Source organism: Salarias fasciatus, chromosome 11, assembly GCF_902148845.1.
Source record: "Salarias fasciatus chromosome 11, fSalaFa1.1, whole genome shotgun sequence".
NCBI classification, from domain to species: Eukaryota; Metazoa; Chordata; class Actinopteri; order Blenniiformes; family Blenniidae; genus Salarias; species Salarias fasciatus.
In genome coordinates this window covers 20,141,729-20,164,193 of record NC_043755.1, presented here as the reverse complement: position 1 = coordinate 20,164,193, position 22,465 = coordinate 20,141,729, and the positions used below count along the sequence as shown (strand labels likewise).

The 22,465-nt window shown below is 45.5% G+C and overlaps 1 protein-coding gene across 1 annotated transcript; it reads right to left on the bottom strand.

Annotated features, from left to right (window-relative positions):
- Window positions 1-2,556: 2,556 nt before the first annotated feature.
- On the bottom strand, window positions 2,557-20,735 carry LOC115396393 (microtubule-actin cross-linking factor 1-like). Its single transcript, XM_030102267.1, is given in 41 exon segments — window positions 2,557-2,672; window positions 2,785-2,905; window positions 3,009-3,154; window positions 3,241-3,358; window positions 3,440-3,514; window positions 3,599-3,753; window positions 3,934-4,096; window positions 4,220-4,321; window positions 4,324-4,385; window positions 4,999-5,113; window positions 5,202-5,390; window positions 5,487-5,630; window positions 5,931-6,056; window positions 6,239-6,433; window positions 7,244-7,403; window positions 7,508-7,677; window positions 7,757-7,876; window positions 8,716-8,922; window positions 9,215-9,370; window positions 9,449-9,618; window positions 9,716-9,845; window positions 10,137-10,334; window positions 10,429-10,584; window positions 10,732-10,896; window positions 11,422-11,523; window positions 11,805-11,906; window positions 11,993-12,115; window positions 12,704-12,930; window positions 13,030-13,261; window positions 13,347-13,550; window positions 13,917-14,135; window positions 14,234-14,341; window positions 14,468-14,587; window positions 14,948-15,192; window positions 15,316-15,400; window positions 15,481-15,640; window positions 15,736-15,902; window positions 16,416-16,586; window positions 16,692-16,748; window positions 16,940-17,676; window positions 20,409-20,735. Coding segments are annotated over 37 exon segments (5,427 nt in total). The 5' UTR covers window positions 15,867-15,902; window positions 16,416-16,586; window positions 16,692-16,748; window positions 16,940-17,676; window positions 20,409-20,735; the 3' UTR covers window positions 2,557-2,646.
- Between the last annotated feature and the right edge of the window lie 1,730 nt (window positions 20,736-22,465).

Genomic DNA, 22,465 nt, shown 5'->3' with positions numbered 1-22,465 from the left:
AAGAAAGTTACCAAACACAAGGAAGGGTGAATTTGACCTAAATTCTGGTTCAGTTGTAAGCGTATTCAAACTGTGATGTTTTCAGATTATATACACACTCGTTAATGTTTTGAATTGTTCTTCACCATCTCAGCATGGCAGAGATTTTATAAAACCAGTTGCAAAGGAACTTCATACAAAAAGAACACAGTATATAACGTCTCCTGTGGATGAGGGTCAGTGGGATCCACGCCACTTCCTGGCAAATGCCTGGTGGCTGGTTAGTCCACATGTCCTGGTTTGACACAGTCCAGTAAACCTTAATGAGAGCCCTGTCTGGGCACACCCTCCACGTGCACACCACCCACAACGTCCAGGTAGAGAGAGCTGTGAGTTTGTGGAGTGTGAGAAATCTGGGATCCACGTGACCCTGTGGACCCTGATATAGGGAAAGCGGCTCTCGGCACGTGGAACTCTACCTCATTGGTGGTGAAGGAGCTGGAACTGGTGTGGAAGACTGTGACGTACCAACAGGTACGGCTGCCCTCCATGCACGGTGAGATTCGTTCATTAGCTGTGGTCATCGGTGTGATGAGAGGCGCAGGGTGGTGTATTCCTGCTGGTCATTTGGCAGAAGCTGTTGGGAAGGAGTTCAGCTCCCACCTCCTTCAGGTATTTTTCTCATGAGTGTTCTTGACATGGAGTCGGACTGAACTCTGTTCAAAGCCCCCTTTGTTGAAGAGGGAAGGGGCGGCTGCTGCCAGAGGCTTGTTGGTGCCAAATCAGCTGAACACCCACTTTCCCAAACATGTGAAAGCATTACGCTTCAAAATAAAGTCAACGATCAATTTTAAAGGTCTTCTTCCTTGATCTTAGAAAGTGTTTGGGTCTTGATTGCTGCATTGAAAACACATGAATGTCCAATAAAGTGCAGTTTTTGAGGCTTAGTTTGTGTGGTTTCGTAGCAGAAGCAAACAACAGCACCCACTAGTGGCCTGACATCAAAACTACATAATCTTCAAAGCGTAACATAACAAACATAAACCTTTTCTGAAATGAAAATGTGAAAACGATGCCTTTACACATGAAATATTATAGAAACGGAGCCTAATATTCACATTTATGGCAACAGGTGGGGTTTTTTTGTATAAAAAGACTTTATTTTTTATACAAGGGAACATAAAATTTATTAGTGACATTCATCTACAATTTCCCTAAAACAGACATCTGAACGAGTGCTGGGTATAGAAACATTTACAGTACAGAAAGATCAGGGTGCATAGCAATAGGAGTGAAATCTGGCTGCTGCATCTTTACAGTACAGGGAAAAATATCAACCTTCTCCAAAGGCAAGGTGAAGAGGAAAAAAGTAGTTTAATATGTAAAAAACATTGACTTTAAAAATCTTTTTGATAGCTGCATAGACCAAATGCAAATGAACCACCGTCTTTTTCCTCAAATACAAACTGCATGTTGTGAAGGAGGCTGCCTGGAGGGAGAACGCAGGGTAAAAGCCAGGCGCCGTGTAACACTGAGCAGCAGCAGCAGGAGCTGACTGAGGAGCTGCAGCTGCTTCATCGTCAGAAAAATGCATTGCAGTATGTTCTTTTTTTGCAGAGACAGTGCATATCATCGGGATCCGGGAGTTGTAATTTGTTTCTGCATCGATTTAAGATCCAAAAAATCAAAATAAAACTGGTAAAGATAAACACAGGAAAAGTTCAGGAAACTACTGAAGGACCTATTAACCATAAAGTATCACCTTCAGCCCATTAACCAATAAAAAATACAATTTCAAATCCCAAGCTTTAACTATATTCTTCGACATTAATTCTCTCATTTATGACAACATATCTACAGTGGCTGGACACGGAAAAGTGCATATTCATGAAAAAGGATGGGCTAAAGAAAGCTTTGCTAAGGAAAAAGAAAAGACATCTACATGTTCACAGTCATGTTCCATAGAAATACAAACGTCCAAAGGCGAAAAGCAGCCCTGAGAAAATAATCTCTACAAATCAACAACGGCCTGTCGTACTTCAGTGCATTGTTCGTTACACAATCTCCAGTGTTCATAACAATCTCACAGTAATGAAGAGAGACACATAAAACACAGTGTGGCCCCGCCAACAATATTATCGTCATGGATAGAAATAAAAACACAGAAAAATCACAAAGCTGAAGGACAGGATATGGCACCCTTCATAAAATCATCGATTTGGTAAAAGTTTCTCTCTCTCTTTTTTTTTTTTTGGAAGCTCAGCAGGACGACGCCTTCACATGCCATCTGATAAATGTTAAATTACTGATCATCACTGCCCGCTTCTGCTCCTCTTTATAACCACAAAACAAAGCAAGCCTTATAAAAAATTAAAAATCTGATTTAATCAGGCTTCTGGCTACCATGCAACAAGTGTCCATGCAAAACTTCCTAATCTCTACGCAATCAGAAATGTATGGAATGCAGGAGGGGATTTAGAAAACAAACAAACAAAAAAAGTCAACATATCTTAACTGATCGGTAGGATTTCACGGTGACCTCTGCCCTCGGTTTCTGCTGATCGGACGTGGCAGACCGGGTCTCCCTCGCTTGGCCGCCCTGCGTCAGGCCCCGCGGCGCTTTGTTTAGTTTGCAGCACACTGGCGGTGCTCGCAGGGCAGAGGTGATCACGTGGGTAACCTCTCAGCTTCTTCTGCGGCGCACAAAAGAACGAAAACAGGAGTTACGAAACCGGGAAAAAGGGCAAATGCTGGGACTCCGCGGGACGCAAGACAAAGCAGGTTTCATAACGTTCCGGGGCTGACCTGATGGCGAGGGCGAGTTGTCCTCCCCCGCTGTGACAAACTGTAGATCTGACCCCAGAGCAGCGATGGAGCTCCTGGGCCGGATGCAGCGGTCGCCGGAGAAGCTTCTGCGGAGCAACGCCTGAAGCCATACATGGCAGGGAGACAGGATGGAGGAATTAGATTGAAGCATGACCCACATGGATTCTTCTTGCTATTGGAAGTTCCCCCAGCTAGAGGCTTACCTTGCGGGTCATGGGGCTGGTGGGGGCCGAGGCACTGCTGTAGAGGCTGAGGCTGGAGTTGGACCTGCTCACAGTCAGACCCTTGGAGGTGCTTCCTGCCGGGGACAGGTACTTCTCCTTGATCTTCAGGTTGGTCCGACCCTTCACTGTTTGGTGACGCACAAGAACATTTTAACACATTGGTGGCCGTTGCTTTTCTTATTTTGTTTATGAAATAATGACTATGACTGACCTCTGCAGGGGTCGTTCTTGACCAGGAACTCGTCCAGTGCGGTCCATCCTCCTCCGACTCGGACCATCAACGTGCTTCGCAGGATTCGAACCATCCGCAACTGCTGAGAATCTCCAAACTGCAGCAGACAGGAGCCACGTATATCAGACTCAGTATTTCTACGTCTGGATTCATCGATCTGCCTGTAGAACTGACTCACCCTGTATCTGTTGGCACTGATTTGCTCCACCTGGAACCTCTTTGGACAGTTGCATTGTGATACTTGTCGGCTCACCTGTTAAAACATGTAAAGCAAGAATATAAACTGCTTTATAATATATAAAAGAACGTAACCCTGGGTCTCTTTGTTCATCCTTACCTCTTCATTGATCTGATCTGCATCCAGTGTTTTCCTGTAGGGGTCCCTGCTGGGATGGAGCGCGCTCACAAACTCGTAGTAGTCAATGAAGCCGTCGCTGTTCATGTCGAAGATTCCCGCGACGGCGTTCATCTCCAGAGAGTTGGTTGGAAATTCTGTGGTGGACAAAGTGTCAGATTTTAACCCATCATAGATTTTAAATCAGAGATATGAAGAGCTGATGAAGAGCATCGCTTTTCCAAGCCACGCTGACCCTCCATGTACAGCCGCAACCACACTGAATATTGATAAACCGGTAGGAACAACTCCTCTGAGGCTGCAGCGTATCTTCTTACTGGAGGCGAGGACATAATCGATGAACTCTTTCTGGCTGATGCGGCCGTCCTGGTCACGGTCGATGCTGCGGAACACGTCCAAGATCCGAGACTTCAAGTGACTAATCCACTGTATGTACCGCTTCCGCCAAATATTGAAGTCAAAGTTAGCAAATTCTTCCATCTGCACACACACCAAAAAACAACAACAAAAACCAGTAAATATTTATCACTTTTATCTGAATTTTCAGTTTCAGTTCAGAATCTGATGTCATTTTCACAGTGATAATTGAAAGGGAACAATCACCTCTTTGAGCATCTGCTGATGCTGTTCCAGCCGGTTCTGTCTGGCCACGGCCAGCAGCCAGAGCTTCTGCCACTGACCGATCAGCTGGCTGAGCTCGGGGTCTGGGGGTCGAGGTGCTCCAGGGGGACGGGGGCCACGGGCTGCATCTTCAGAGTGCTCCTCCTCTCTGAACGGAGGAAACAACCGCGAGGCACATGAGACAGCGAGTCCCGTCTGTGTGGAACAGTGAAGACTGGACCTTTTGTTACCGAGTTAATAGCTAATACAGCTAACAGTCAGTGAGTCGTAGCATGGTGACGATGAGTTTATCTGGAAACAACACTCAGTGTGTTCTTATCATTGTCGTCCGGCATTATTCATGCACCTTCTTTTTAGTGTTGGTGTTCAGTGAAGTATACAGAAGGTATTTTTTGCTTTTTGTTAAGACGGTGCTGCAGTGATTAACGCTCTCGCTGCACAATGAGGATGTTGTAGGTTCAAATACCAGCCGGGACCATATGGAGTTTGCATGTTCTTCCTGTGCACCCACTACTCTGAACAGGATAAAGCCATATGATTTTAAGTGAATTTATCTTAAATCAAGTAAAATGAGACATTTTCACTCAAAAGAAGTTTAAGCAATGTTGTATGATTTAGATTTTTTTGCTCTGAGTGTAGTGAATAGATGGTTAACTCAGCAGTTAATGCTGCACAGTCACCAATATTTGTGTCAGAATACAACCTAATTTTTGTGCACAAGACCCAGAGCTGAGAGCACATATGCTGCTGTGGGGACTCACTGGTGAGGGGTCGCTTGCTGGGGGAAACGTGCTGCTTCGGGATGTTCTTCAGTTTGCATGATTTTGTAGCATGTTCAACCTCTGGGAACTTTTTATTCAACTCATCCATGAATACCTGCTCAAAAAGGGAAAATAGTCGCTCAAGAATCAGTCGTCCTCAGTTTGCTGGACGGCACAGTTTGATTTAAAAGCAGAACTCCTACGGTGTGCTGCTCGATGAGTTCCTGGGTGTGCTCGGTGGTTTCGGGCAGCGGCTCCTGATCTCGGACGTTGAGGGCTTCCTCCGCCGAGGAGATCCAGTCCAGTAATCTCTGGACCTCCTCTCGCTCTGCTTCCAGGGCTGCCAGGCTGGCCTGGATTTTCTGGCCCTGCTGCTGAGCCCAGGTCTGAACCTGACTCAAAACAGAGGTGATTTAACGTATTGAGAATGCTTAAATGGCAACGATTTAAACACAATTTAATTTTATGAATCATGTTTTAAAACGGACCTCTTCATAGCGAGTCTTGGTTACACTGATCCAAGATTTGAGTGTGATGATGGAGTCCGGGTGACAAGAGGCCAGGATCATCTCCCCTAAACTCTGGATGCTCTCCAACTCTACAACCTGAGCCTGCAGCGCTCCCAGAGACTCCTGCCAAGGAATATTTCAGCTTTTTATACAGTCATGAGCAGAGCTTAGAATTCATCTCAATTATTTCTATTCATTCAAACTAACAGGATCTTGTCATCTTCTCTTATATGTGTTAAAGTTCGTGTGGAATAAAAGGTTTGCTTGATGGCTGCAGGAAACAGTTTTCATTATCTGTCCTTGAGACAAACACTGAGTCCTTATCGGCTCATTCTGGTGTCGTGCAACCGACTCTGGCCTCTGCAAACACAGATAAAATAAGAAAGTAATAATTTCCCTGGAAAAGCGCCCCGCTGCACTAACCTCGTGTTGTTTGCGGAAGGCAAGCAAAGCCTCCTCCTCCTCTGGTATGACGCCGTACTTCAAGATCCTCTCTGCCTCTGTGAGTCGCTCCATGAACGAGTGAACAAGGCCATCAAACTTCTCAGCCTGAGCAGCACAAACACAGACTACAGATAAGGCTCAGGGTCTCTTAAACTTTCTCAGGACCACAGCGTCCTGGAACTTTCACCTAATAATACATATATCCTCCTTTATTTTCCATCCAAGCATTGTGTTGACCTCTTCATTTATTGATGCTAGACCTCGTCTCCGTTCATTCTGAGGTGTACCTGCTGAAGCGCCGCCTCCAGCCTGTCCTGCTTGCTGACTGACAGTTTGCACACGGCCTCCCAGCGGCCCTCCAGCTCGTCCATCTGCTCCTGCAGCCAGTGAGCGTCAGCGGTGCTGCTCCTGGTCAGATCCCTCACAGAGCGCTTCAGGGTCCGAATGCACCCGGCACGCTTCCCCAGCTCCTTCTGGAAGGCCTGAAATGGAGACAGACAAGATTATGAATGAACAGCTACACAAATATGCAACTTACATATATTACATAGAGCTCAATAAATTCTACATGAGTCCATTGGATTTCCATTTGTTCTTAGATCCAGTTACTGGTTACTTTCACAAATCACTTTAAAAAAAAAAAGACACAAAGAAAAGGTCATCGATGTTTTAGCAGAGCTGTTCACTATGAGAATCGCTTTAACGGCTGATTCCCTCATGAGTATTACCTGAAGGTATTCTTTTATGTTTAGTGATTGCTACAAGAGCCGCTAGACCTGCCAAGTTATTCATGATCTCAGTATCGACATCCGGAATATACATAAGTCAACATATCTGACCAATCAGACGGAGCCATAATGCACAACATTGTGCTGATAATGGAACATATTTCACTTGTACTGTAGCTTATTGTTACAGCATGCTTGGTGACAGCAAGCTGGAAGTCAGAAAAATCACAGTAGTTGAAAGAAAAAGGGATAAAAATCAAGTGAACGAACGGCTCCAGTTCTGAGGTACTGCTGGTGCAGTCTGCAGACACGTGTTTAAAATCTAAAAACACAAACACAAGAAAGCACAGGGAGGCTAAATAATCTGGTTAAAATCAGATCCAAAAAGAGAAACACTGCTGTTATTTGGAATCCAAGTTGTGTCACTATCGCAATGCTTGATAACATCCCTGATATTGAACTGGAACTCCAGTTTGGATTGATAATCAATTCCCGCCTCATTCCTGACAGAAGCAGCATGTAGCTGATAGGACCGGTCCCCATTGATTGGTGGGTGAGCAGCACCTTGTGTTTGTCTATGAGATTGTTGACCATGTCTCTGTCTCCGCCCACGGGCACGTCCTCGGCCAGCTGAGGCTCGGCCCTGTACAGCCAGTCATTCAGCGCCTGCAGAGCGTCGGTGAACCTTCCTGAGAACAGCAGCGCTTCCTCCAGCTTATGCTGCCTAACAAAAACACACACACACACACACACAACACTGAGTGTCATTTCTGACCATTATTCTGTGAAAATGTGGATTTGGTGTATTTTTGGACAGCGGTCTGATACCTCTCCATGGACTTGCCGCTGATGGTGTCCCAGGCGTCTTTGAGCTCGGCCAGCAGGTTCTCCAGATGCTGCCTGTCGTGGCCGCTCTGAGCGCGCTCATGGAGGCTGCGCCCGCTCTTCAGAGTGGCCTCGTACATCGGCCGCTTGGATCTCAGCAGTTTCTGGAACTCCTGGTCACAAGAGTCATCCACGAATAAGCAAACCACAAAGCATGTAGCTGAGCTGCGTGTAATGAAACGACTGCTGTACCTTCTGCTCAGTCAGCTGCTGCTTGATCTCCTCGTGGGACACAGCAATCTCTTTATGAGTGTCCAGCGTCTGTTCCACCTCGGTCATCCAGTCCAGCAGGAGGCGCCAGGATTCACTAAACTGAAATATGAAGAATAGACACGTGTAGTACCAAGACCTTTAAAAGTGGCACATGTGTGGCAAACTGTAATGGATTGGTTGTAATACATTCACAGAAGTGGAATTAAACTATTATTGGTATAATTACATGAAACTAAAAACAGTTTACCACTCAAAGTACGGGTGTCAAACACATCAACCACAGCCACCTATAGCTGAATTCCATCGCCAGTGGGCCTGACTGGTAAAATAGTGACACAACCACCTTTAAATTTCAACTTTAAAGTGTTTCTTGTTGTTGTGGCATCTAGTATATTTGATGAAGATATTTTCATATTTTCTCAAAACCTGTCAGTTATGATTGAATTACTACTACCATCCCAACATAAAGTCAATTTTAACGGCACCTTTTCATGAAACAAAAAGTATTGCTATTTCCTATTGCTGTTACATGATGCACATTTTTATAAACTCAGCCTGGCAGCACGGTTTGAGGCCTGGCTGACAGTATTGTGGTAGATTTAATGGCAGCTGCACTGATATCTCAGCTGGGTCCACTTCTCTGACAGAATTTGCAACAAAATGTCTTTTCTTTGGAACTTTGACAGTTTGCCTGATGGTTTGGTGGAGCGGATTGGAGCCTCCGGTGGGCCGGTTCTGGCCCATGGGCCTTATGTTTGACATCCCAGAATTTCAGTCAAAAGGTAACCAACAAAAATCAAATGTACCGTCACCACTAGATGCCACTATAATAATAATAATAATAAATTTTATTTATAATGCACTTTACATTTCAATGAAATCTCAAAGTGCTAAACCCTACACCCTCCAAGTACAGATTACTATTAAAATAGTGTTACCTGTTTTGCGTTCTTTCTAACGTCTTCCAGCAGCCGGCCTCTCTCTGACGCTCGCTGCTGCAGCTTCTTGTGTCGATCCTGGACGGCCATGATCAGGTTATGGATCACATCGCAGTCTTCCTTTCTGCTCAGCTCTGTCAGTCTGCAGCCGGTGTTTTCCACTAAGATCTTCTTCTCGCCATAACAGTTCACCTCATTCACCAGGGTCTGTGCGGTGGAGAAGTATTTCAGCATGAAAACAGTGTAATTATAGTAAATCGGGACTCAGTCATAACATTACGGCCAACATGATGTGCTACAAAGTTGAAAAATGTGCAAACAGGGTGCTCAGACAAACAGGTCAAATCATTCGCAAAGTTATCAGTGTCTGTTAAAACTGGTTCAAGGAAGTAAAAGAGGGAATCGGATAGAATAACCACTCTCATACCCAGAAGACGGCCATAATGCTATCGCTGACTGGCTATATGTGAACGATATCAGATGAACTCCTGAAACGTACTCTGTGGTCCTGCAGCTGAGTGCAGACTGTGTCCAGAACAAAGCTGGGAGCAGGAAGGAGTTCAATGGACTCCTCACACTTGTTCATTTTGGTGAGAAGGTCCTGAACGCTGCTGTGGAACTCCTTGGCCAGACTCAGACCCTCCATGAGCTTAGCCTGTGAGAAAAAAATAAGAAATAAAATGTCAGCACTTGTCTTCAGGATTGAAATCTGCAGTGCGGAACATTAAAGTACCTTTCGCTCTTGGACTTTGCAGTAAACCGACGCCCATTTCTGTTCCAGGATAGATAAACTGTGCTCGGTACTCGAACCCCGGACGACGTCGCTGCTCTCCAGCATCCGGTGGATGGCGTTCTTCACATCCGTGAACGAGTGGAGCTTTGACTCCATCTCAGTGCACAACTCCTGCAATGAGGTTGGAAGGTCAAGTAAAAAAAAAAAAAAAAAAAGAAATCTGTGTTTGTTTTGTTCTTTTTACTGTTAAATGTCCCATCAGCCTCACCAGGTGGGCGTTAAGCCTTTCATTTGCGGAGTCCGGCATTCCCCACATGGTTTTGGAGGAGGCGAGTCTCAGGTCAGTGTTCTCCAGCCACTGCAGAAGATCCTGAATCTCCATTGTAACATCTTGCACCTGTAATAATGTAATATTTCAACCATGTCACATGAATTGAAATATTTTTCTGTTATTCCTGGTTGCAAGTTCATTAATATCTGTGCTTTTCATTATTTGCTAAAAAAAAAAAAAAAAAAAAAAATCTCATTCAAACACATTGAACCTCAATGTAAGTAAATCATATCAATTATCACTCTTCACAGAGTCACCACAAGAGGGCAGCAGCACGCACGGCAAAGCAAAGCAGTGGTTTAAACTACTGCCTACACCTGCTAGAATCTACCCACACTTTTACCAGAGCAGTCGTACCTGACTCAGTCTGCTCTCTAACTCCAGCTGCCTGCGTTCAGTCTCACAGCGAACAAACTCCCAGCTGTCGTTCAGATGCTCCAACCGAGACTGCAGACCGTGCGGGTGGTCTCCTGACCCGACCTCCAGCAGGCCCCTGCCCGCCTGGTTGAGGGACTCCATGGTGCGGACATGCGACATGACGTCGTTCCGCAACACCTTTGAGCAAAAAATTAAAATTCCGAGATGTGTGATACAACAGTGAACAATGAAATTACACAGAACATCGCTGGAGTGAAGAAACGCCGCCGACCTTATGTTTAGCCAGCTCGATTTCACAGGCCTGAAGGTCGATGCTGATTGGTCGGCCGGCCTGCAGCTGTTCGGCAGTGCGCGAGAGCCACGTGCACAGCTCGTCCAGCGTGTTCTGGAACTGCCCCAGACCCAGCAGAGCGCACTCCAGCTGATGCTGCAAGCAGAACAGACGATGCTGCTATCAATGTGAGCAGAAATATTACTTCAACAGAGAAGATGGTGCACTGCCACGCCTTGTAATGCAGCGCTAGTATTTCACTAAAGTCCATAATTGCAGTAAATAGCGGCTCGATGTTCCGACCTGTCTGCTGACAGTCTCTGACTCCAGGCTGTCCCAGCGCTGCCTGAAGTCGCAGAGCGGAGAAACTGAGCCGGGGCGCTCCGAGCCGGGAGACAGCCGACACACAAAGCGGTGATTCTGGCTCTCGATCTCGATCTTCTTCTGGTAAAGTTCACGCTTGAATTCCTGGAATGAAGAGTTCAAGACTTCACAGAGTGTTTTTTTTTTTTGTTTGTTTTTGTTTTTGTTGTTGTTGACCAAACATCCTCTTTTGCCAGAACATGTCCACTTTTCACATGCATGCTGAGTTTATAGGGTTTTTTAAAAAATGCCAAATTTACATAGTTTTTAATGGGGTGCTTCTATATTGACTTGCATTTTGCACAGAGTACTCTCTTGCACACTCCAAGTGGTCTTCGCTCACAAAACTGAGAGAGGAGATGTCAGAGCAGCAGTTCATTTATCCTCCAGGTTGGGACAAATGTGCAGAGCCGGCATTCAGAGACGTCTGTGTTCACAACATTTGCTGCAGAGTTGACTCATTTCTTTGTCAGTCCACAGAACAGAGGGACTATTTCAGGCCAAACAAAGCATGTTGAGTGTCCTCTGGATCCATTTCCTCAGTGAGTAAGTTGATTACAAGGCATTTTCAAGTATCATTTGAGTATCTCAAATCGGAGAGAGTGCTCTTCTTCTTGTGCTCTCACTCACCTTGAGATCACACAGCTGCTCTTTGACTGATTCCAGGTCATTCCCCACCATGAACTCCTCTGTAGACCTCAACTCCGCAGACTTCAACCACTCAAACAGACCCTGGTGGTAAAGAAGACGCAGATTGTTAATCACGTGATGCCACTTCATGCACTTTATACCATCGAACTTGACTGCATTCACAAGAAGGACACAGTTCCTTCTTCATTTACACAATAACACAAACTGCAGGGAAGCAGACCTTTATGATTTAATAATAAGACGTCTGTAGCTTTGTAGAGACGTGCTTGTGCAAAAGAATATGAGTATGTCAATGATTGAGTGAATTTTAGCGTTAGACGAACACAGTTGGTATTGAATAATGACTTGCATTGATGACACACCTGCATGGTGTCTTGATAGCGCAGCGCCATCTGTAAGGACTCCTCCAGTTTCTTGTGACTCTCGTTCCACAGTTTGCTCAAGTTGTTCCATGTGCTGTAAAGCTTCAAGACAGAAAATAAAATATAAATACAGTGTGAATTTATTTCCTTAAAATAGCACTGTGTGCTAAAAATACATTTTCTCGTACCTCATCTAAACTCTTGGTGACATCTGGCTTGTCGGTGTCGCCACATGCTGACATGAGGTCCATTCCCAGGACGCCAAGGATGTCCAGATCTCCCTGCAAGCCGTCGATATCCTCCCTGAGAGTCTTCAAGTCAAAAATGATTGATTAGTAAAAGTTGGCCGGACCAGCAAAATAACCTTTACATTTAAATCTTAACATTTTTGTTTGTTGTGGCGCACAGCACACATTACGGAAATATGTACATATTTACACAATTGATGCAGAAAACTACAGCAGTCTCAACATAAATTTAAATGTAATGATAGTTTCTGGTGCAAAGTTCATGAAATGTCCCCTAGAAAATTCTATTGCTGCTGCATTGTGCGTGTTTAACAAACTCACTCTGACAGCATGTCTCTGAGGCTAATGCTAGTTTCCATTTTTGCAATGAAGCAGCTAGTTTTTAACGCAGTATCACCAAATATCTCAGTGTCATGTCGTATCCACTACTTTGAAAAAGTTGTTAAAAAAAAAAACTAAATCAATGCTTTCAATGAAATTTTTACAATTTCCTTAGTGGCTTCGCTTCCTGGATCGGAGCTTCTGATTGATGCACTAGTGCAGTCTCTAAAGCAGGACTCTTCAGTCCTGGCCCTGGACTGGCCCTGTCCTGCCTGTTTTATATGTCTCCCTCCTTTGCACGGGTTTCTTTTTGCAGGCCCCCTGACACACCTGCATGGTCTCCAGGCTCTGGCGGATTGTTTCAGAATCCGTCCGACTGGCGTTGAGATCCATGACTGCCTGCTGAGCGTCGCTGAGCGTTGCGGTGATGTCGCTGACGTCGCTCCAGAACTTCATGGCGAGGTCCAACAGTTTCAGGAGCCAGGCTTCCCTCTCCTGGGCCTGACTGTGCGTCGCGTCCCACAGCAGGGACAGACTGGACGCCCTCTCTTGAATTGCTAGGAAAAAAATTAACCTAGTCAGCACATTACTCTTGAGAATTCAAGGCAGCAAACAGGCAGTGCTGCTGTTGGGACTACATCTGATGGGATGTCCACCTGTGCCAATGGATCCATCCCCAGCTGCCTGGGTGTTCGCCAACAGTTCGTCAGCCTGTGTTCTCACACTGCTGAGGCCTAGCTCCAGCTTCGATAACTCAGCCAAGGTTTGCTTGTTGTCCTGCAGCTGCTCCTGGATCCGCGGTGTGAGACCTTGAAGCGCAGCGGGTGTCTGTATGCGACTGCTTAGGCGGTCGAGGCTCTCTCGGATGAGAGTCATCCTCTCATTGAGCTGCCGGAACAGGAACAAGACGAGAAGTTGTGTAGATGCAGTGTGAATTCGTGGTTCGCTTGTCGGGCTCAGGATGTATTGATACCTGCATGAACCGAGGCAAAGACTCCTCCAGTAGGTTGGCGGTCTCCCGGACATGGTCTCTGATGGCCCGGTGGTGCTCCTCGGCCTCTGCTGCCTTACGACAGAACTGATCCCCTTGAACGGGGTTTAGTTCTGACAGGCGCTTTGCCAGAGAGCATAAGCGTGCGATCAAAGGTCTGTGCTCTGCTATGGACTCCCTCAAACCCTTGGCAGGAAAAGAAGAGCAAACATTTTTCAAAACAATTTGAAGAGCAGATTTTTTTCCCTCCCTCCAGAGGTTTTGTGATCTAACTTTAATCTGTAAAGAAAAGGAAAAAGTCACATTGTCTTACTGTCAATGGCACAACAAGCAAAACAGTAATGCCATTATAGTGCGCTGGTGGAAGAGTTACCCTTTCACAAAGCAGATTACATTAATGAACTGTGCTCGAACAGATCAGCTTATTTACCCAGGGAGGAAGTAGTGGCAGACTGTGAGATGTAAAAGAACTTCTTTGTTGACCTCAACAAAAAAGGACAGAAAAAAAGAGAAAAGTTGGCACTCTGATGTTGCCAAGCAGGTTTCTACTACCTGCAAAAGGTCCTGTTGTTCCCGAAATGCCTCGTAGCTAATTGTAGAGAGAGAGAGCCCGCCAATAAGGGTTTGAGTTTCTTCAAGCCAAGGCGAAACCTCAACCAGCCCCTCGGAGAACTGGAGAAGAAGCGACTGAGCATGCTCAAGCTGCAGGACCACATGGGCGTTCGTGGCAGAGGTGGTGTTGCATTGCTCCTGTAAAACCTCCATGGGAGTCTGCATGGAAATGCAAGAAAATGCAAGGAAAATTGAAACCTCTTGTGAGTGCAATTGTTTGCTTGATTTTAAAACTGTGTTTTGCAAAGATAACTTACCCTAAAGTCACTGTTTTCTCCTTCATCATTGTATGTCATCAAGATTTCTGTGATCTTCACCATCTTCTCTATATTGAACCGGTGTTGAAGAATCTCCACCGCTAAAATCTGTTCATAAGCACCCAAGAGTAACATAACATACAAAAAAAAAAGAAATTTAAAGTTGTTTTTTTAACACTTGTATTTAACAGAAATAATAAAATACTCCAGAATAAGATACTTCAAAGTCCCAACCTTCTGCTCATAGAGTTGTTCTGCTATGAATGTTGGATCCAGGTTGATGGTTTTCAGCTTTTCAAGATTGAGGGCTGTGTCTTTGAACCAAGCCATCTCCTTCACCACTGCCTGCTCCAGCTGATGAGAATATTAGTTACAGTTAGCATATCAACAGAAAACAAAATGAATTAATTTACAGATCGTGCTGCAGTATTTTTTTTCAAATAGCTTCACTGTTATACCTCGAATAAATTTAAAAGAATATTAACATTAAGTCAAAAAACTTCCCAGTCAATCAGCTTTTTCATTTGAAAAAAATATGCCTGAGGCTATTCCATACATTTGATTTTAAAATGCCAGTCTTTGGTCAGTACTTGGTAAAAAGTTAATCACACTATAAACCCATTTGTTGTGGACCTAGATCTAGTCTGTAGCCATCAGATAGAGTTCTGCTAAGGTCGGTGGTGCTAAAATGTCCGTCTTGTTTGAGAAGATTACCCTCTGTCTTTCAGCTGCACACAGCGATGCATCTCCAGTGTGCGTCTGCACTCCTGCTGTCCCCAGCAGCTCCCTCTCAATGCGGCCCAGCCACAAGTGGAGGTCCTCCTGACTGGAGGTGCAACGACTGGATGCTTCCAGGGCCTGTTCCAGCCTCTGCAGCACGTCCAGACTGCTTAGACTCAGCACAGAGCAGCGGATACGCAGAGTGTCCATTTTTTCTTGCACCTGCTGTGTTTCCTCCTCTGAAAGTTCAGTAAAGGAAATGCAATGTGTTGATAAATTTTGAGGCTGATGGTGAAACATAACCAAACGAGTCTCGAAAAAGAACCAATATGCCCATTCACACACTTTTTAGGGAAGATTACCTGACACTGTTTCCATTAGATCATGACCTGCCTTCTGTATTGTCACTAGGTCTGCAGTTTTGGCATGAATCTCTTCAACAATAACCTAAAAGAGAAGATGCGTCAGAACTGTATCTTACTACTTGAATGATCATACATTAGTTTGAAATTGCACTCTTTGCCAACCTTGGCTCGATCTGTTGCCTCTGACAGATGCAGCATCACTCTCTCCGCATTTCTTAGCTCAGCGAGGATCTGCTCTACAGACATGAGCCATTGCTGCAAACCGTCCACTCCTTCTTGGAAGAGCTGGGCCCGGGGCAGAATGAGCTCCAGGCTTGCCCTCCTACCAGTGTTTACATAATTGGTGAGAAAGAATTTGTTCCCCACATCAACTCTTGCTGAACAAAACGGCTGACATTGCCAGTAAAAGCGTCTGACCTTTGTTGAGCCTCCAGTTGTAAGGCCTCCCACTTCTCTTGGAGAGCAGAGAGCTTGACCTTTGCCTGTTCCCCCTCCTCTCCTGGGTGGGCCTCCACCAACCGAGGGCCTTCCAACATCATAGAGTCCATGCTTCGCCTTCGGTCTGTCAGGAGGCGGAGCAATAGCTGTAACATAACAATAAGGCAATGTCATACTTGATGGGATCAAAGACACTACAGACAGTCCAGTACACAAGTGAAAATTGAAGTTTTAATCCCAAGAAGAACCATTAGCAGTAAGATTTAACATTGATGAAGGCCCCCTTCTAGGATTTGCCCCACTTTGATGTCAGCATGGAGGAAGTCCTGTCTCATGTGTCGGGCTTACATTGTGAAGAACTGGGCAGGTTTTGCTTGGTCCAACGAACTCACAATGGGTGCGATTACAGCTGAAAGGTGAGAGACTTGCCTGCTTTTTTCATACCCTCAGGACATGTCCACAAAGACTTACAGAAGCTCTTTGTGGCTATGAAAGCCACCTATTCACCACCAAAAAGACCACGATATACCTTATAAAGAAAGCAGTTGAGCACGATCCATGACCCCGAGTAAACCTTTCAGGTGTATTCTGGTTTCCAGAAACTCAAGGATGCTTTTCAGAGTGAGGAATGAGGTAATGTGATGTTGTGGATAACAAACCTTTTGTTCTTGGAGCTGTGCCTTCACCACTTTGACCTCTGAGGATGGGGGTTTCTGATTGGCCGTGAGCTCCTCTATCTCACTGACCCACGTGAGCAGTGCTTCCAGGTTTTGGAGAAATGTTTCAGAGTCTGTTGACACATCCTTCAACGCCAAGGCAGAGTTTGTTCCCTTGGGAGAAAACATGAAAAATGACAATGTATCACTGGTCACTGTAAATGTTTCTTGAGAAAAACATCCTGAGTGATAAAAGAAAGGGAAAGGCAATAGGCATACCCTCCATCTATCCAAGGTGGAATCTTGATCTGAACTCGAGTGCCCATCACTTTGGAGCTGCAAAGACAGTTTATTTGATGCTTTCTGATAAAATCACATTAAAAAGGTACCACACTCTATAACAAAGACAAAGGGTTGTTTTATGGACAGGACAAGAGAGCACAGCAGAATTTGAAATAATGAAAGAACAGAATGAAATGGAAAATCGATGATGTTCAACATGTTAGAAAGTTGGTGCTTTTATCAACCTCAGCAAGCTCCTCTGCGACACCGTTCAGGACTCTAACGGTCCTGGTGACTATGGGGTTCCCTCCTTTGTCTCCGGATGGATACTCAGTGACTTCAACGATCTCAGTTACGATCGTCTCCGTCACCTCCGTCACTTCTGTCACCTCACGTGACGCGACAGTCTTCCAAGACCAGGGGCTTCCCTCCCGAGAGTCTCTCCTCTGGAAGCTGGCTCTCCTCTCCTGTGCACTCTTGTCTGGGTGAGCCAGGGGGGATCTGGCAAAGTCCGGAGGTACAGACCTCCTTGTCAGTGTCCCATTTCGGGATGTTTTTATAGGAGAAGGACTGCTGTGCCAGGCATTTTCCAGAGTACTAGAACTCCTGATCGTTGAGGCAGGAGAGCTGTTGACAGGTTTGTCTGAAATGGGAGTATGAGTTCCCTGCTCTCTTCTGGGTTCAGTTTCTTGGGCCTCCTTATCTCTCTCCACCTCTCTCTCTTTGTTTGAATCCTCCCTGGTTTTGTCTTTGAGAACTTCTTCTCTTTTGGCCTCCCCATGTTGTTCCGTGGGCTGCCACTCTTTTGGCCGTTGGTAGCGATCCTTCAGAAAAGCCTCATCAGATCTCACATGCTTGGACTTTTGGCCCAAGCAACTGGGCCGGCTGATGAGGTTACCCATAATCCTTCAGCCCAGAGGCGAGTGAAGTGATTGGTGAGGTAAGGCCCCTTGGCCATGCATGCAGACGATCCTTCAGCTACCTAAAATAAGAAAAGGGGGCTCTGGGTCATCATTCAGTCAACACTTAATGATGTTGTTATTCAGTAAAAATACTGTAGCATAGTTTCCCTACATTATGCAGTGTTCTGTTCTCCAACCCAGATTTCGAGGAGACTAAATGAAATCCAGTCCCTCATCTCCTTTATTTGCTAAATTTCTGTGTAAACATTTCCCTTCTCTTGGCACAGAAGAACCAGAAAACACTACAGCAGCGATTCTTGGCCGGGATGTTTCCCGTCCCTTTGTCTTTGCTGCAACCACAAACACACACAGTTCCTCCCATCTCAGCATACCCAACTAAAATATTCTGGGCTTAGAAATCAACGTGACAGGCTTGTCGGGGATCCCACTGTTGCGCCTGGCATGAAGCAAACCGGTGGCAGCCAGCCAATGCCTTCTGTAAGTTCAGCCTGGATCACTCCTGGGAAACCCGTTTAGGACCTGATCAAATATGACAGCCATAAAAACGCACACACCGTCTCAAGTATCCACAGAAAGAAGACTGATTCATGCCAACAGATGCCTTAAAATGAAAACAAAACTAATAGAATATTGTGCTTTTCCTAAGAGGCGAATGACTGCTGTATCCTTGTTTTATTTTGCCAAACGGTATGAATTATTGAAGAGCTGACAGCTAGTGAAGTTTCAAACCGTGTCAGCCTGTCAGCTTCATTCTCAGCTCAGTGATCCTAGTTTTATGACAGACGGGTGAAAGGTGAATGTAATTATCCAGGCCTGAAGGAGCTGAGGTGAGCCGATCGGGAGATGACAGGCAGGGTTTCTGTCTCGGCTTGGTCCTGCCTCTGAGGCGGTCCATTCAGAGTTACAAAGGTCATCTCAGGTCATGTCTGGTGACTAAAGATCTGTAGGGGGGCTTGCATGGGTCAGCAAAGGGGAAATTGGGATGGTGGCTTCTGGAAACACTGAGAGGGATGTTTTCGTTCTGGCTAGAAAAAAAAAATGCAGATGAGACTGAGATAGAGTGTAGTCTGGAGACAGCTACTGTACATGCTTCACGCAGGCTGTTGGCATGCAGAAATATGCTGAATCTGCAGCTTTCTTAGTCTCCCCAGAGGTTAGACAAAGAAAATCTGCAGATAGATGGAACCTCAAAGTGAGCTAATGTGAATTTTTAGCTTTATTCCCAGTATATCTTAGTAAATGTGAGAATCTAAATATGACCTAATTTGATATGATGACCCTGTTTCCATTAAGCAAGTAATTACGTACATCCTTCATGCTTCTGCTGAGCAGATGATGCAGTGGAGGGGTCCACAGGGGAGTACACAGTCTGATCAGAGAGTGGTGCCCAGACAAAGCCACTGCCTCAAGATCAATGATTACCCAGTTAGCTCAGATCACTGGCCAGCGGTCTCTTGAGGAGGGCAGAAAGTGTCTGAGGCTGTGTCCACATGGCTTAACAATTCAAAAGAAGAGGGCGTGCCGTGTCTGGTTACTGCACTGCATGTGTGGTCGTTTGCTAAATTGCACATTTGCTTTTACAGTGATCTCACAGCTGAGGGCCTGATGATGTGCTAGCATCATGCTTCATTAACAGCATGACATTACATACTATTACCACGCTGATATGTTTTTGACTGGAAAAGGACACTCTGTAGAGTGAAATCAATTATTTTATTTGGCCTTCACATGAATGAATCAAACAATACAGTGACCTACTTTTATTCTACAGTGAAAGGAAACCCTCTCAGCATTCCTCGAGCCCGTATCTAATAGGCACCTCTCATTTTTTCGTATAATGGAACCAGTAAATGAGCCTAGGACCCAGAGAGCCACTTCATATTGCAGATGACCTAACCATCCCATCACTTAACCTATTTTCAAATGGCCCTTAATTCAGACCAGCCCTTTCTCTGCTCTCAACGGTGATTTATGATACACGACTGCATGAGTCCATTTCCTGATGAACTTGATTTCATCTGTAGCATGTCGGCTTCAACACAGCACAGCAAGAGACATATGGGTGAAAATATGAATCCTCATGTGACTGTCTGGAAGCAAGCACATGTTACACCTTAATATTTCATGTCGAAAAATGCCTGGATAGCATAGCCTGCAAACACGCACGTGCTTTCATCAGAATCTCAGACAACATTCCATTTGAAAGCTCTCGTGTTCTTGTGATTTATCCTTTCATGTGATTCAAGTAGGTCTTTACGGGTGGATTTCTAATTAGTAGCAGAACAATAATCATCAATCACAACAGCGGAGCTACGTAATGTTGTGTCACTGAGGTCCTAAAGTAGTAATCTCTGTAGTGGTCCCTAATCTGAGATGGCAGCTGTGCATTCACCCAGGAGACTCATAACATGTTAGGGTGGATTCGAGACAAGGTCACAGGATCATCTCAAAAAACATGGTTCAAACACTCAACAAGATCCAGCCGAAACAACAAATTAGGGTAACTTTAAATATTGAATCGGGTATTTTAATTTTCAATAATCCAACAATTATGGTCAACAAACAATAAAATATACTCACATCTGAAGGATCCTTTTTCATGTGTGTTATCTACAGCAACAGCATCATGACACAAGCTTCCATTTATCACATCTTCCAGGAAATGAAGAAAATGCCTCATTCGCTGTCACATGGCTGTCTCATTCATTTTCTGGACAACTAAACTCTCCCTGGGCCAGTCCTGAGTTTGTGGCAGTTTTGGCGGTTTGAAGCTGACGTGAATTACACTTACCCCGAAGCAGAGTTCAGCCCAACAGCATGAGCAAAGGAATCCAGCAAGTCCTCAATCACCATTCAAAAAAGGGGAGAGAGAGGGAGAGGGGGGGAAAAAAAAACCCCAGCTTTGTTTGAGCATCCTTTGAACGGCCTCCCAGCTCCAACACCCCAAACTGAAGGCACCTCACGCATGCTCCCTCCAGCACACACTCAATCACGTCCAGTCATTCACACATGCTTGCATACAAACACACTTTCTAAACACACTCACACATGCCCTGATAACTCATGCTTTTCCGTTGCCCACAGTCACAGGCAAACAATGTCCTCCGCTCCCCTCGCAGTGCACCCTTCCTCTCCCCTCCCCTCACTTCACTTCTCCTCCCACCAGCCCTGCTCCTCTCCCCTTTCTTCTTTGTTGTGGGAGCTGCGATAGAGGAATTCCTTCCTTGTTAACGCCGCCGATGGGATAGCGCGCCCGGATGGAGACAATGTATTCCAACGGCTCAGATGAACTCCCACAGTTCCCGGCCAACAGCAGTTTGCACATGGAGGTCACACTGTGCCAGTTCCATCCAGCGACGGGCCGGTGCCATTCTCTACAGCGCTGCCGCGGCTCAGGTCGCTCCTACGCCGGGCAGCTCGGCGGCAAAGTGCCCCCTTTACCTTCCACTGGATTTTTTTTCCCTCTCAGTCTCTCTCCCATCTCATCCCACAAAGCCCCTCCTCTGGGCCCGACCGAGGCTCAGAAACTCCATGCTGCTTCTGCTTGAAAAATGGGGTGTGGGGTGTGGAGGGGGGAGAGACGAAAAAGAAGAGTTTTCTAAAGACCCCTGGGCCGACCTCGAAACATTCACATGTTAAGTGACAGCTGCCTCGGCCCGTTCCCTCCTTCTACCGCGAGGGAGAGAAGTGGAGGCTACAAAAGGAGGGACCCACACCCACCCTGCTATCCTCCCACTCACACATTCACCCCCAACCCCCTTGCAGTCCCCAATTCCCCATTCAGAGACAGTGCAGCAGTTTCCAGAGCAGCAACAAAGACGACTAATTACTGTAAAACGTCTCAGATTACTTTTCAACTCGCTTCCAGCCATCGCAACCTAAACCGATAAACAAAGAGGCTGGAAGTAAACTGAAAATAGACAGCAAGGAGAAGATAAAGTGGGGTCTTTACTATTCTGCTGGCATGGGGAAGCAAAGGAAGGACCCCTATGGTGAAATTCCATCATGCCCCATTAGAAAAAGTCACAATATTTGCTTCAGAAGTGCCATACACCGACCGGCAAGCATGTTCCTGCATGTGAGGGCATTCACTCAAACAACTAATCACATTTTCAAGTTTCAATGGTATGCAATACAACAGATGGGATTAGGAGTTAAATTAACACACTTCAATAAAAAAGGATGCAGCGTGCACCAAAATGTGCACACAGGTGACTTTCGTCCTCTTTATTCTGGTGCTTCAGTCTTTATCCAGCCAACCAAATGATTCCCCAATCGACTGATGCACCAAATGCACGCAAGCATGTGGAGCGGCACACACCCACACACTCTTTCACCCTCAGTGCTGCCAGTAAACACACACACACACGTCACTCATCCTCCTCCCCAAATCCACACAGACCTGAGTGCTGCATAACCATAGACATTTTCAGTCAACAGTGCATGATGTTAATATTTTGAGGAAAACTGAACTGCAAGTCTTACTAATGGCAGAAATATGTCACTATCATAGCAGGAATGCTCCAGAGCCTTTCCACCGGCACACATGGTACAGGTCCATATATAACCTGCTATTATATCACATAATCAATACCACTTGGCCTTGTGTAAAGTGCCTGCTATGTTACATGTGAGCAGAAAAGCCTTTGAATTTGTCGATGCAAACCCAGTTTATTGAGCATAAGAGGTGTGAATCTTCCTGATTTATTCTGTTTGGGTGGCATGGTCGCACTGGAACTCCATTAACAAAGACTAATAGGTCAGCTATTATTATTTATATTAACTCTATGCAGGGCGAGTGCATTTCACTGGTAAAATACTTTGGTCAACCAACAGTAGCGATGTTGT